At 46.7% G+C, this 15911-nt stretch overlaps 1 protein-coding gene across 2 annotated transcripts in view; it reads right to left on the bottom strand.

Annotated features, from left to right (window-relative positions):
* SYN3 (synapsin III) overlaps positions 1–15911 on the bottom strand; it is a 415136-nt gene that overhangs the window by 23857 nt on the left and 375368 nt on the right. For both annotated transcript variants that reach the window (XM_021687386.2, XM_021687385.2), the window contains one exon: positions 960–1102. In XM_021687386.2, coding sequence (XP_021543061.1) covers positions 960–1102 — 143 coding nt within the window. The remainder of the gene's footprint in view (positions 1–959; positions 1103–15911) is intronic.

Genomic DNA, 15911 nt, shown 5'->3' with positions numbered 1-15911 from the left:
GCTGAATGTATGTGTTGGATTTTCTGGCATTCATTCTTCTTCCCTTTGTCACAGCACCTCTATTCCCACTGGAGGCTGACCCCACCCATATTGCATATCATCTTGGTGGGACTCTCCATACTGGTCTTCTGCCCTTCTCCAACCAGTAAGCCTGTGATCCAAGTTGGATTAATCCGCCCTGTTTCCATGGAATCACAACCTTGAGTTAAGCACTGAAAATGACTCGGGCAGATTCATTTCCCAATAGGGGTGCCATGAAGATTGTCTGTTGCTCTGGCCACCCAGATTCCTGCAGCTGCCTTGGATTCTAATAGTTCTGAAATTGACAGTTGAGTGGATTTGTTTTTAGGGTTTCTGATCATTCATGCCTTTCTAATAGATTCCCTTCTGAAAACTCCATCAAAGCAGTCAGGTGTGGTTTCTGTTGCTTGCAGCTGGAGAAATCTGATGTCATCTCCTAATCGGTCTTAATAGTTCCAGAGAAACCCCTCTGCAGCCCATGGCCCCAGAGCTAGCTTTTTATAAATGCAGGTCAGATCATGCCACTTCTCTGCTCAGGAGAGAACAGAACAGAGCCCCAAACCCTCAGCAAGGCATTTAAGGCCCTCCTTGATTTGTCCCCAAGTTTCTCTTTCAGTCTAGTCTCCTGTGGTATACATCCATATGTACTTGAAGTCCCCCAAACATGCCAAGTATCTTTCTTCCTCTGGGAGAAGCAGCTCTCTTTGGGTAGACAGATTTCTGCCCTGGGATAAGCTGTGAGAAAGCATCAGCACTTAGCCATACTGACCAGAGAAGAGGGGCAGTAAGTGGACATAAAGGGAGAATAATGAAGTGCTGAAGGGTCTCTGCCCTGCAGTGGAGGAGACAGGGCTGGACGTACATCTCCAATGGATGTTCCTCCTACACTCTCCTCCCACCCTCCCTCCCAGCAACCCAGGCCCTGCCCAGGGACTCACATGTAAGCCTTGTAGTTGGATCCGATTTTCTGGATGCGGATGTCATACTTGGAGTCAATGAAGGCCTCAGTGGTGGCGTAGGTTTTGGCCATAGCCACCATGCTGGTGATGTCCTGGTAGTCATGCTGGTTTTCTACTCTGATCTGTGTGGAAGGATCAGGGGGTGAGTGCCAGCCAGCCAGCCAGCGTTCATGGAGCACCTACCCAATGCCAGGACCCAGTGTTCTATATATATAGTGACCTTGAGGAAGTCACCTGCCTAGCAGGGGAGACACATAGGAAACAAGTCATTCCACTCTGTACCTGTAGATGAGGAAGGGAACATTCCACTGGGGTTGTCAAGAGAATCTTTACAGAACAGGTGAACTCTGAACAGGGTTTGGAAGAATAAGTACAATTTTCAGCAGGGGCATTTCTCTGGAGGATGGAAGGGATGGGCAAAGCAGAGGCCGGAGGAGCCACATGGGGACGTGGATGGGGAATACCCAAATGGTTCAGACTGGCCGATGGGGCTGGAGGTTGAGGGATGGCTAAAGTGGGTTGTCAAGGAACAGACCTTGGGGGAGCTCAATCGCTTTGGTAAGAGGCTAGAATTTTAGCCTGAAGACTCTGGAAAACCACTGGAAGAAGTGGAGGAGTTTAAACAAGAAAGTAGCCTAATTTGTGTTTTAGAAAAATCCCTCGTGCACTAGGTTTTATACGTAACTAATGAATCGTTGAACACTACATCAAAAACTAATGATATACTATATGTTGGCTAATTGAATTAAAAAAATCCCAAATCCCTCAAGTAGTTGCATGGCAGGTTGTATGGTGGGTTGAATGTGACATGGGGTAGAGACCAGTTGGAAAAAAGGGAGTATATGTGTGTGTGGTATGTATGTGTTGGGTGTGTGCATGTGGGTTGTATGTATGTGCAGTTTGTGGGGGGACATGTGTGTGGTGGTGGGGAGTACATGTGTGTGGCATATGTTATATGGGTGGTGTGTTGTATGTGGTGCTTGTGTGTGCAAGCAGTGTGTGTGTGCATGCGTACGCGTGCATATACACTGGACAAGGCTGGTTGTGCTAAACCCAAGGCTGGGGGAGAAACTCACACTGTTTCCTGGGCTGAGGCCAGGAACATGAAGTGGTAACTTGGGGTCAAGGACAGGTCCCAGGAGAACTTCCAAGGCCAAATGCAGGGGACGAGGCCAAGGCTCTGTGACCATGATCTCAAGACAGAACACAAGCTGACTGCCACCAGCTGTGGCCAGCTTGGAGTGCTGCCCCCTCCCCTGTCACCCTCACCTGGACAGCAGAGGCGTCTGATGTTGGGCCAGAGGCCCAGACCCCCTGGGGGGGGGGTTTGGCAGGTGCCGAACAGCTTGTGCGGGAGGCTCTCCGGTGCTTACAATCTCTCCTAGCCCTCTCCTGCCTCCCTCGGAGCCTCACCAGTGCCCTGACCACTCCATCCCTGTAGGATGATGCACACCCACAACCTCACAGCTTACAAAGAAGCTTCACAGCTCTCTCAGGGGACACAAAACAAGATTGTGAGGCAGGCAGTGTGGGCATTATTATGGTCATTTAACAGATGCAGAAACATATTTCTTGCCCTGTCCAAGGCCATATGGCAGCTAAGCGCAGAGCTGGGAAGGAAGCTCAGGACTCTAAGAGCACAGCTGTTCTCCAAACCATCTTCAGGGTATCTACAAGTGCACACCTGCTGTTCCACCCTAACAGATGGGAAACAATGATGGGGAGCGAGGCTTGGCACACCTTCTCTCTTCTTGGCTCTCTCGGAGTCCCTGCCTCTCAGCGATGATGCTGAGTACAACTTTGTGGAGAAAATAAGAGTGACCAAGCAAGAGTTCCCTATTTGCCATCCCTTTCCAAGCCCACCAGCTTTCCCGCTTCGTCTTCCAGGTGGCCGTGCGCCTCCTCCCACTCATGGCTGAACTTGCCCTTTGTTCTAGGTCTTCTAAGACTGACTGCTCACTGCCCCTTCCTCCTTCAGGAATAGGACCCTTCAGTTTTATCTGGCATCTAGTCTCTCAGCTAAAGATTGCTTTGTTCCAGTCTCCCTCCTAGGTAGATGAGGCCAAGTCTCAGAATCTGGTCAGTGAACACGGGAGTGGATGTGCTGTGGGCAAACTCTGGGTGGTGCCTTTACCACAAAGGGAATCTTCCCGGTCTCTTTTCCCTCTTCCACCTGGCTGGGATCTCGGACCACAGGATGGAAGCCATATATGTTGAGGATGGTTGAATAATAAGGTGGATGGAACCTGGATTCCCAACACCATGGAGTCCCCAATCCGCCCTTGACTGTGCATGTTCAGACACTTACATGAGAAAGAAATGGACTTTAATCTTGTTTAAGTCACTGTTATTTTGGTCTTCGTTAAAGTGGTCAAACTATATTTCTGCCTTGTATTTTTTGTCTTTTGCTCTCTGTTGATTCTTTATCCTTTGGGTCAATGTGATCATGGGCCCTCCATTCTCCTCAAATTGTTCCTGCTTTTCAATACCCCAGGTACTCCGTGCTCTTTGTCTCTACATCATTTCCCACTCACCCCTAAACCCACTGTCTTCGAATGTCAATCCCTACCACTCCACTGAAACTGATTTGGCAAAGATCACCTGTCACATCCTCGCTGGCAAATCCAATAGCGTTCTTTAGATTGGCATCCTGTTTGGCATTCCACGACATCTGAAATTGCTGAGCTTTTTGAAACTTGGTTTCTACACCACTACTCTCTTCTGGTTCTCTTTTTTTCCTACCAACTTCCTCACTTTATTGCCTCCCCCTTCCTCCAACTTCCCCTCTAATGATCAGAGTGTTTCATCTTCAGCCCATGTTCGGGGTCCAGTGGAGAGAGTTAGAGTTACCAAAATGAAAGAATGGGTGGTGGTGTGGGGGAAGCTTGCAGGGACAGCTTGTCTAATTCAGTTTTGTCCCTGGGTGGCTCTGGAAAGGACCAGAATTTCTTCTGCACCTCAGTTTCCTAGACAGCACAGCATACATAGCAGGATGTCTTGGATGTCTTGGACACAACGTCCATTCTCTTCTGTAGTCATGAAGCACCCCATTCTGGGGGCAAGTGACCTCCCACAGAATAAATATCACACTTCCCCATCTCCCGGGCCCCTGTGTGTGCCCATGTGACCATGTTTTCTGTTTCTGTGAGCAGAAGCGGAGTCCGAACTTCCAGGCCTACTATTAAAGGGAAGGGAAGGCTTTTGCTCTTCTTGCTAGATGGTGTGGACCATCTTTGACATTGTGGCCAAAGAACAACACCCCAGGAATTCATGATCAACAAGATGGAAGGAGTCTGGGTCCTTAAAACCAAGTAAGTTCCGTGAGAGCCCTGGGCTGCTTTCGCCCAGACCACTGTGTGTGAGAGAAGGTCCTGGCTTATTTAAGCCACCTCAGGTCTTTTGTTACACAGCTGAACTTTGTCCTAGTTATTATAGGAGCCCTAAGTAAATATCTGTTGAATGCATCATGCATGCATTCATCTCTTCACAGAATAGACAAAAGGGAGCAAAGAGAGACAGTGTAGACATAGAGGTTTAATGAATTAATTTGTATTAATTAGTGTCAGCACAACCTCTCCTTGTGCACCTTTTCTGGGTAGTTTGGGGTGGGAGTGCTCATCCTGCCCTCTTCAGGAGTGAGGATATAATCCCGGTTTCTTGTATACGGACTCTTCTAAAACCCCAGGACAAGCCCTGGCCTATGTTCCTGGCAATTTTAAGTTCTTCTCCTTACAGGGGGCCTTCAAATTGTGCACGTCTGGGCCCTGTAAAGCCCAGCTCCACCGATGTTTTCCTCCCATTAGATGGTCAGCTTCTTGAGGACAGATAACGTGTCTCCTCCACAAGTCCTAACACAAGTGCCTGGCACAGATGTGCCCAACATGTTTGCTGGATTGAATTTAAGAAGACTTGATAAAGATCCACTCGTAACTTGGGAGGGGGCAGGGGAAATGGGAGGAAGAAAACAGTGGGAGTTTGGGAAAAGGCAAAGAAAATGTGTCTCTGGAAAACTTGTCTTTTCCAAGGTGAATTTTTCTGCAACTGCTCAGACTGGATTCTGCACTCTGGGAGGTTTATCTTTCTATCGTGAGAACCCGATCAAATCAGGAACTTCGGAAAAGTGGGCAGGGGGCCTGGGGCCGGGTGTGGTGGGTGCTGGAGGGGACTCTGGCATGGTCCTCAGGCAAAAGGATAGGTGGGGTCAGAGAGCACTGGGGCCAGGAAGCCACAGGGATGAAGTGGCTGCTGGCCTGGGGAGGGAGTCTTGGCTCTCTGCTTTATTTATTAGCTGGAAACCCCTCCAAATGTTCACAGAGACAAGCTGAAAACAGGAAGCCCTAAATGAGCTGTGATTCAAGATTACCCATTTGCTGCTCTGGGGACCTGCAATGGGGTCACCATGGGCTCCCTGACTCCGAAGCCTCACTCTCACGTCCCTGCCTCCCTCTCCCCTCTTTTCCCTTCCCCGTCTCTTCTCTTCTTCTTTCCCTCTTTCTCTGCCTTCCTTGTCTTCTCTCCCTCTCCCCTACACTGCTCTGCTTGCTCTTGTGTGTTTGTGTGCACGCATGTGCGTCGTCCTGAGGGTGAGCAAGCTGGGAGCATGGAGACAGAGAGGGTGGAAAGGGAGAGAAGTGGGAGAGAGGGGTCAGGGCACAGTTCTGAATCTCCTTGATGGGATTCACCTCAGAGGCCTCCTATTCCAGCCTGAGATGGGAGAGTCATCTTCTCCATCTTTGGTAGACTGTCTTCATTTGCTTGAACACCTCCGAGAAGAGGGAGCTCACTACTGGACAAGGAAGTTAATTTCCCTTTGGGGAACTTGTTCTGCTGTATATTACACCCAGAGTGAATGAACGGTCCCAGTTATCGATCACGAAAGGGAATTCTCAGCCCTCAGCCTTGTGTCTGTTCTTCACGTACTTGAGGAGAGCCAGCCAGGTATGCCTAAGTCACTCTCTTTCTTAACCCACCCTAACATGAGCAGGTTCCAGACCCTTTACTACCTTGAAATGCTCTCATTTGACAATCTCCTCAATATGTGGTGCCCAGAATCACACCTGGCTCCAGATGTGGTTTCACCAGCCGAGACTGGAGAAAACTGTCACCTCCCTCCACGTGGAATACATCTGGCAGACTCCTGCCTCAGAGCCTTTGCACTTGCTGTTCTTTGCTTGCGTGGCCCACACCCTCACTTCATTCAGGTCTCTGTTCAGAGCGGTCTTCCCTGACCCCCAGATGTGCCTCGACTCCTCCTACCCGGCACTCCTCATCCACCGTACCCCGCTTAATTTTTCTCCTTGGCACTCCCCCGCACACACTTCACACCATTATTTGTTTATTTGTTTGTCATCTCTCTTCCTTACCATTCTATTAGAATGGAGGCTTTGCAAGGCCACTGCAGGATTTCAAGCACTGAAAACATTGCATTCAAGGGGCAACAAGCACCCAATAGATTTGGTTAATGATTGAATAAATATATCTAAGTGTTGCCAGGTATGTACTGAGTGCCCATTATTATCCAGATAATTACTGGATACTATGCTGGAGGCTGAGGATGCAACAGGGAAAAAGATATTTATGATTTTAATCCAAATGGAGCTTTGAGCCTATTCATTACTTGCCCCTATTAATGCGGCTTAATACAATGGTAGTTTTTCTAAGATCCATATGGAGCTTGCTCTAAGCTAATGTCTCCAGGTCATTTTGAAACACGAGATCCTGATAATTCAGTCTCTCCGTGCGTGGACCTGAGTGGCTTTCAATCCCAGAGCAGGACTTTACATTTCCCCCTGTAAATGCTAAAGCTCTCATGTTTTCATCTGTCCCTTCATCTTCCGATACTGACTCTGTCATCTAACCTGTTAACTACCCCTCTCAGCTCTATGTCAATCATGATTTCGGTGCCCCCATCCTGTACCTAATTCCAGCTGTTTGACCTGATTTAAGTCATTTCTCTTAAGCTTTAGTTTCCTTATCTGTTACATGAGATAACAACTGCCTTGTAGGATTATTATGATTTTTAAAAAAGATTTTATTTATTTATTTATCTATTTATTTTAGAGAGAGGGAGAGAGAGCTTGCACACAAGTGAGCAGGGGAGAGGGGCAGAGGGAGAGGGAGAGAGAGAATCTCAAGCAGACTCCCTGCTGAGCATGGAGCCTGACCCATGGGGCTCGATCTCACCACCCTGATATCATGACCTGAGCCGAAATCAAGGGTTGGATGCTTAACCAGCTGAGCCACGCAGATGCCCCAGATTATTATGATTTTTAAATGAAATTATAATGAATGTCAAAGTACCTACCCAGCATGGTGTCTGGCACCTAGTAGGTACTCAGTAAGAGTTGGTTCTCTTTAATTAAATAATTGTTGTGATTCTTTGTTGACACTGAACCATCAATAAACACTTTTTATACAGTTATTTACATAATTATTCATCCAGCTACAATACCTACCTCCTGTATAATCATCCAAGTTAATGAGGAAAAGTTCTTTTTAGGTTGATTATAGCTAATTAATGCAGAAGGAGTAAAAGAACTAGGACATCATCCTTCTGCAATGATCTCCCTAATGCAATAATGGATCTAGGCAACAGTGATCAATGTAAGACCCTTGGGAAAGGCTGATAGGGAACTTCCTAATGTGTGGATCAGGCAGATGACACCTGAACTCACAGATCAGTCTTAAATCCCAAAAGACAGTTAGAGATGACTATGTCTACAGATTTGCAAGGGAAACACCCACTACCAACTGGAAAGTATTCTTTTTTTTTTTTTTAAGATTTTTATTTATTTATTTGACAGAGAGAGAGATAGCGAAAGAGGGAATACAAGCAGGGGGAGTGAGAGAGGGAGAAGCAGGCTTCCCGCGGAGCAGGGAGCCCAATGTGGGGCTCCATCCCAGGACCCTGGGATCATGACCTGAGCTGAAGGCAGACGCTTAACGACTGAGCCACCCAGGCGCCCCAACTGGAAAGTATTCTTGCCAAAATCCAGAACCTGAGTCACATCAAGTCTCTATAGTCAACCACCAGTTTATAGAACATATAGGCAATAAGAGAACACCATGGATCTGTAATCAGTCAAATTCAGACTGTAGAAAATTCTACAGGAAAATAACCTTTCTTCCCCTTCTAACAAATAAGTGTCAAACAAACCAACCACAGGAAAAGGAACTGTTAAATACCAAAAGAGACTCATGTCATACCAACCATGTCAGGTATGAAGGCCTTGTTTGGATACAATGAGAATAAACCAATTAACAGGAGACTATTGAATACTGACTGTGTATTAGATGATATGAAAGAATTATTACTAATTCTTTTGTATCCTAATGGTATTTGTCTATGTTAAAGGAAAGAAAAGGGGTCCTTATGTATTACAAATACATACTAAAATATTTATAGGTGAAATTATGTGATATCTGAGATTTGCTTTAAAATAATCTGGGGATCCAGAGACAGAAAGTAGGTAAGGGGTTGCCAGGAGCTGAGGTGAAAGGAGAATGAGGAATGACTTCTGCTGGGTATGGGGTGATAAACATGTCTTGGAATTATATAATGGTGATGGTTCCACCTTGTGAATATACTTGAAAAACCACTGCATCATACACTTTAGAAGGATGAATTTTATAGAATGAAAATGATAGATCATTTTTTAAAAGATTTTATTTATTTATTTGAGAGAGAGAATGAGAGAGAGAGAGAGCATGAGAGGGGGAGGGTCAGAGGGAGAAGCAGACTCCCTGCTGAGCAGGGAGCCCGATGTGGGACTCGATCCCGGGACTCCAGGATCATGACCTGAGCCGAAGGCAGTTGCTTAACCAACTGAGACACCCAGGTGCCCCTGATAGATCATTTTTAAAAAATGAAAAAAGTATCCAATGGTGTTTGAGAGGAAGTGTGGAATATGTAGAACAAAACTGACCATCAGTGAATAGTGGTTGAAGTTGGGTGATTGTTACATGGGGATACACTTTACCATTTTCTCTTCTGTTGTGTATATTTTTAAATTTCCATAATAAAAGGTTAAAAAAAAAGCAGGACTGAAAGAGAAAGACAAATAAAAGTGAGAATGTAAAACTGTGCTTCAAATGAGGTTAAACGCCCACATGGTAATATCTGGCTAGGGGGGTGACCCCATTTGGTTGTGTTCATTCTTTTTTTTTTGAGAGAGAGAGTGTACACGGGCATGATCAGGGAGAGGGGCAAAGGGAGAGGAAGAGAGAGAGAATCTCAAGTAGACTCCCCACTGAGTGTGGAGCCTGATTCGGGGCTCAATCTCACAACGCTGAGATCATGACCTGAGCTGAAATCAAGAGGCAGACACTTAACCAACTGAGCCACTCAGGTGCCCCACCACCATTCTTGGAATTAAAATCCATGTGACATCTCCTGGGCTCCTCTTACAGAGGACACTGATGTGTAACAAATGCCAACAATGCTTTCTGATGTTTGATGTTTCCTGTAATACCCCTTAGTGTAGGCTCATGTACTTGTGTTATCTCCTTTTTCTTTTTTTAAAATTTTTATTTATTTGTTTGACAGCGCGAGAGAGAGACAGCACAAGCAGGGGGAGCGGCAGACAGAGGCAGAGGGAGAAGCAGGCTCCCCACCGAGCAGGGAGGCCAATATGGGGCTCGATCCCAGGACCCCGGGATCATGACCTGAGCCGAAGGCAGACGTTAACCAGCTGAGCCACCCAGGCACCTCTCGTGTCATCTCATTAAGATGTGAAGAAAGCAGTTTTGCAGATGGCCAATAAATGCAATCCAGTGATCACTCTGATCCATTTGTTATAGTTTATTTTTTATTCGAAAAACCAATACATACACACACAGCAAATAAATAAATAAATAAATAAATAAATAAATAAATAAATAAAATAAAATAAGTATGTCTTCTACTCTAAACCCCAAGCCCCCTGGTGAAAGTATTCTTTGTACTCTTCTGGAAATATTCTATGAATATCATATTGTAAGAGGATGTAAAATGAGTCTCTTCTTGTCTGTGTGGTTAATTTTATGTGTCAAATTGGCTGGGTCATGGTGCTCAGATATTTGGTCAAATGTTATTCTGGATGTTTCTATGAGGGGGTTTTGGTTGAGATTTACATTTAAATCTGGACTTTTGAGTAAAGCAGATTGCCCTCCATAATCTGAGTGGGCTTCACCCAATCAGTTGAAGGCCTGAATAGATCAAAATTCAGCATCTTCAGCCTACCGGCCTACTTTGCAGATTTGGGACTTACCCGACCCCCGATACTCATGTGAGCCAATTCCATATAATAAACCTCTTTATCTCTCTCTATACACTTCCTATTGCTTCTGTTTCTTTAGACAACCCAGACAAATGCACTGTTTCGGTGACAGCTGAAGCAAGAAGACAAAGGTACCACCTTCCAAAGTAAGCTGTGACAGAAACCACTGTGGCCAAGAACGGGTAGACTCACCCACACTGACATAACAAGGTTGGCTGGCTGGAGATTCGAGATTGTGAGGTGATGATTTCTTTGGAAAAGTTGGGCCAGCTGCTACTCCTCTTGCTACATCTGGTAAGAGCATCAGTGGGACGAGACTGATGGGTGTCTGAGCAGCAAGGCAGAGCTTAGCGGATGTGCTCCCAGGCCACCTGCAGCTCAGCACCCCACACTTTGATCTCTCCAGGCTAAGAATGTGAGCACTTCCTATAAACCACAGGTGGGCTGTGTGGGAGAGACATCAGCCTCGAGCCATTTAAAATCCCACATGGAGGGAGCAGTGGCTGAAGGGCCACCCCCTTGGTCCAAGCCACCACCATATCTCTTTGGACCACTGCAAACATCTTCTTTTAAAATTCCTCTTGGCCAAGCCAAAGCTCAGACTGATTTCCTTAGCATCTCTGGGGGTGTGGGCCAAGGCATCGGTATCTTTAGAAGCTCCCCCAGGCAGCTGTGTGCAGCCCAGGTCGAAAAGCATGACCCTGTGTGATCTGGGTCCTGCTTACCTCTCTTTCTCACTCAGCCAAACATGTCCCTGCCTCACTGCCTCTGGACTTGCTATTCCCTCTGCTTGGAACAATTTTCCCGAATACTTTCCCGTGGCCCACTTCTTCAGGTCTCAGCCCCGATGACCCCTTAGTGGAGGCTTTTCCAACTACCCGATATAAAGTAGCTATCCTTCCTTGCCCACTCTGGGAAGTCTCTACTGAATTACCCTGGTTTATTATTATTACTTCTTTTCCTACCATCTTTGACTATCGGAAATTACTTATCTGCTAATGTACTTTCTCTCTCCTCCACAAAAACGTAAGCCAACAAGACCAGGGCCTCTGCGTCTTGCTAGAGAGACAATAAAACAGTGTTTAAGAATGTAAGCTCAGGGGTGCCTAGGTGGCTCAGTAGGTTAAGCGTCTGCCTTTGGCTCAGGGTCCTGGGATCGAGCCCCGCGTCGGGCTCCCTGCTCAATGGGAAGCCTGCTTCTCCCTCTCTCATTCCCCCTGCTTGTGTTCCTGCTCTCGCTGTTTCTCTCTCTCTCTCTGTCAAATAAATAAATAAATAAAAATCTTAAAAAAAAAATTAAAAAAAAAAAAGAATGTAAGCTCAAATCCCAGCTCCGTCACCTATGAGCTGTGTGACCTTGGGGGAAGTTACTTAGCCTCTCTGTGTCTCACTTTCCCTATCAGAAAAATGTTGGGTAACTTGGTGTTGTAAAGTAGCCACTCCACATCAAATGTGGATAACTTGCTGGATTACTGTCGAATGTCATTGGATTGTTGTCGAGCATTAGATAAGATACTACATGTAAATGGTCTGGAAGAAGGCTTGGCTCATCACAAGCATTCAGTAAATGTTGACCGTTCTGATTATTGTCATCCCCTCCTATACCCTGAACACCCAGTATAGTGCTTGGCACACAGGAGGAACTCAGTAAATGTTCGCTGCAAGAGTGAACGAAGGGCCCAGTCATGGTAATAGCTGAGTGCAGAGAGTCTAGGCAGGAGGGAAAAGCAGGTGCAATGGTCCTGAGGCTCATGGTACTTAGAGGAAAGAGACTCACAAACAACAGATAATTGAGCCTAACACCTTCACGTGGAAGCTGAGGGTGAATAGTATTTCATGCTTGAACAGGGGCAACCCTATCTCCCTATACAGGTGAACACAGAGAATGGGGCCAAGATCCTTCCCAGAAAATGGCCTGGAATAAACTGGATCCAGAGACCACGAGAGACTGAAGTCCACTGCCCTATTTCAATAGCCTAGGAAACATTTCAGGCGAATGTGACCAGCGGCTCATCCCGGCGGCATCCATCTCCGTCAAGTTCCCATAGAAGGCCCAGTGTGGAGCATGCTCTTTCCTGGCGCGATGGCCCAGACAAACTTGTTTTTTCCAAACAAAGATAACGAGCTGCATGAGGCAATTTACTGAACCAGGTTATTTATGAATAAGCTAAAAGCTGGGAGGCAGCTACCAACAATAATAACTATAGCTTCAGAGCACTTGTTCTGTGGTCTTTCTGGCTGGAATCAGCTCGCAGGGCCAGCTGAAGACTCAGGCCACTCCTAGCTTGAGATATTAAACCGTAACCCTGGCCCACAAATGGATGCTTGTTTTTCTGTTTTTATAACAGGAAGGCGTGCATCCAGCTCATTCCAGAGCCATAATCGCTCATTAAGAAACAAGTTAGATGGGGTGAAGAGGGATGGGCTGCATCTCTGTTTTCCCTCCCAGTAAATTTTTTTTTTTTTTTTTTTACCAGTCTTGCAGCTCCTAGACTCTCCAGGCAGGACTAAGTGTAGGTGTTTTGTGTACGTCATTAACGTCAAGCCATGCTTACAGTGGAGTTCAGAATTAATTCCTGAGGTCAGCATCGAAAGCCTGAAAGAGGTAAGTGGGAGTTGCTCTAACTGAATGGAGAAGTTTCCAGACTTTCCTGGGTTCATGGCTTCCATCTTAGGAATTATTTCATGGCTTTCTAGGCCAAGAGAAATATCGAGCAGTTTCATTTATTAAGCACTTAGAGCAAAATAGCTTACAAAGTACTTATGTCCTAACAACTTGGTAATTGAAAAAAATACGCATCATGTTTTTACTTCCTTTAAAATAGCTACAATTACTTATTAGTGCGATATGTGTGCGTTCGCTGGGCACTGCACAAATTCCCGAACCTTGGAACCAGATCGGACACCGTCACCCTCGTTTCCTGTTCCACACTGATTTTCACAGGGTACTTGCTTAATTTTTAGTGCAACCACCACCCAAACCCCAGCTTTGCAAAGATGTGACGTCACTGAAAGGAACATGTTGTAATGTGATGTTGAAACTGCGAACTACCTCGTTGAGCAATTTGCACGGTGTCTGACACGATGTCTAGAACTGCCGTTCCCTTGAAAATTCAAAATACACCATGCTGCCCCCAGGGCATCCGAATGCAAGGTTTGGGAACCATGGGCCTAATGTTATTACTTTTGGCATCCTCCCCGGCAGTAAAGAACACACATCTCTGATGCAACAGCCCTGGCGAAAAGCCTGCCTACTCCTCATGGAAAACGGAGGTCTGAGAAAGCCACAGGCTGGAAATCTCCAATGAACCGATCTATACTTCAAACCAGGCCACACTTTAGGAAAATTAAAAGGATATTACACTTTTTAAGATGGTGTAGTGGTTTGAAAGGACCATGTTCTTAGTGCAAACGTGGTTTAGAGTCAGCTCGGTATTTAGAAGAGTCCTTAGGGGCGCCTGGGGGGCTCAGTCGGTGAAGCGTCTGCCCTCGGCTTGGGTCCTGGGATCGAGCCCCCCATCGGGCTCCCTGCTCTGTGGGGAGTCTGCTTCTCCCCTTGCTTGTACTCTCTCTCTCTGACAAATAAATAAAATCGTTAAAAAAAGAGTCCTTAAACATACCTGAAATAAAATAAAATAAAATGTCATCCAAGGGCTGGATGAAACAGATAATGAAGGGCCCAGTAGCCATCATTGAGGAGCTCACAGCCCATGGAAGAGACAGATATAGGGACAGAACGTCCAACAGGGGGCTGCCCTCCATGAGCGGCAGAGGGACCCAGAGGCCTGCGGGGTGGATGGGGCAGGGAAGGGTTCCCAGATGAGGGGATGGAGTCCACACAACTCCCTTTGTAATGATCTTGGGGAGAAGGATGAGTTTAAATTCAAAGTTCTGTCTTCTTTGTGAAATGGCGATATAAAAATTCACAGTCAGATTGTTATGGGGCTTTACTTATCTCAATATTTTCACACATTTTTTCAAGAGTTCTTATCTGTTTTTTAATGAGCATGAACGTACTACACAGGTTACATGTAGTATCTCATTTAAGTTGGAAAAACAACCCTACGGGCTTCTGGCCATGGTGTAGCCACACAAGCCCTGTCTCTGTAAACCACTAGAAGACCAGAAAAGCTTTACAAGGCGACCACTCAAGGCAGTGGGAGCAGGCCCTGGAAAGCCGTGAGCCGTCAGGGAAGGGAAATTCAGAAGGTGCACCCCGTGTTCGCCTGGCCCCTTCCCCGGCCACATCTGTCACTCTGCACTGGCCTGTGACACTCGGACACAGGGTCTCCTTCACTTCCTAAACACTTCCCGCCTCAGGGCTTTTGCATATGCTATTCTCTTCCCCCGGAAGCTTCTTCCCTCGTATGGCTCACATGGCTGGCTCGCTGCCATTCTTCTCATCCTTGTCTCAAAAGCACTGCCTCAGTTTCTCTGATAGTTCCACCGTGTGGTTTTCTCTTTTAACAGCGTGTTCTTTTTTTTTTTTTAATATAATTGGGTATTATCTGCTCATTTATACACTATCTGCCTCTCCTACTAGCTCGTGACTGCCATACCTAGTGCCCAACCCAGCACCTGGCATGTAGCAGGTGCTCAATAAAGAGCTCTTGAATGAAAAAAAGAAGGGGGCGCCTGGGTGGCTCAGTCAGTTAAGTGTCTGACTCTTGATTTTGGCTCAGGTCATGATCTCAGGGTCCTGGGATCGAGCCCCGCGTGGGGCTCCATGCTCAGCTCAGAGTCTGCTTGTCCCTCTTCCTATGTTCCTCTCCCCGCCCATGTGTACGCTCTCTCTTTCTCTCTCTCAAATAAATAAAAAAAAATAAAATCTTAAAAAAAAAAGAAGGAAGGACACATCAGATTGTTCCCCTCCCCTTCCTGGGGGGAGGTGGGGAATGGGGACTTAAGAGGGAAATGGAGAGATAGGGAATTCCTCCTCTCCTTTTACAAAAGTTATTGAAACATGTTCATGAAGGATTTGGGACTTGAAGACAACCTATGTCCACTGTGTATCCTCCCAGTAACCTTGAGAAGGAGATGCTGTCCTCCTCCTCATTTCGCAGATGAGGTTCAGAGAAGTGAACAACTTGTCCGAGATCCCCCAGCCAGTCAGTGGAGGGATGGAGACTCACGTCCAAGCCTGTGGGTTCAGAGCCCTGGGATCTGTTCATGACACTGCCCTGCCCTGTTTAATGGCAAAGGATTGAAGTGACTTTTCTCTTTTCCTACTTTTTCCTCTTCCCACTTACCCTTGTCTGGCCCTTTTTCAAGCTCTACTGACAGATGGACTTGGGCTGGCCAAGTGCAGTTTCTGAGAGCACAATGGGGCAGGTGCCCAGTCTCTTCCTGGAAGGACCCAGGGAGGGCGAGCTCTACCAGCCAAACTCCACAGCCAAGGTATCCCCCAGCTGGAATCATGGCCCTGATGATTCAACCCAAGGGCCCCTTAGCCAAGGCAGCCCATGCCAGCGGACCCCGGTGTGGCTGAGGCTCAGGGCTGAGTCACAGGGCAGGCTGCTGGCACCTGAATCACCCGTTCCACCTCTGGCTGGAAAGAAGAGGCTGGGGGGCTGGGGTGGGGCACTGGGCTGGGACCGTGTGTCTCATCCTGTGAATACATAATAACGATGACTGTAGTAACAACAATGATGAGCAATGACAGCTACATTTAATG

This window comes from Neomonachus schauinslandi, chromosome 5 (genome assembly GCF_002201575.2).
Source record: "Neomonachus schauinslandi chromosome 5, ASM220157v2, whole genome shotgun sequence".
Lineage (NCBI taxonomy): Eukaryota > Metazoa > Chordata > Mammalia > Carnivora > Phocidae > Neomonachus > Neomonachus schauinslandi.
This window is presented reverse-complemented; position numbering and strand designations above follow the sequence as displayed.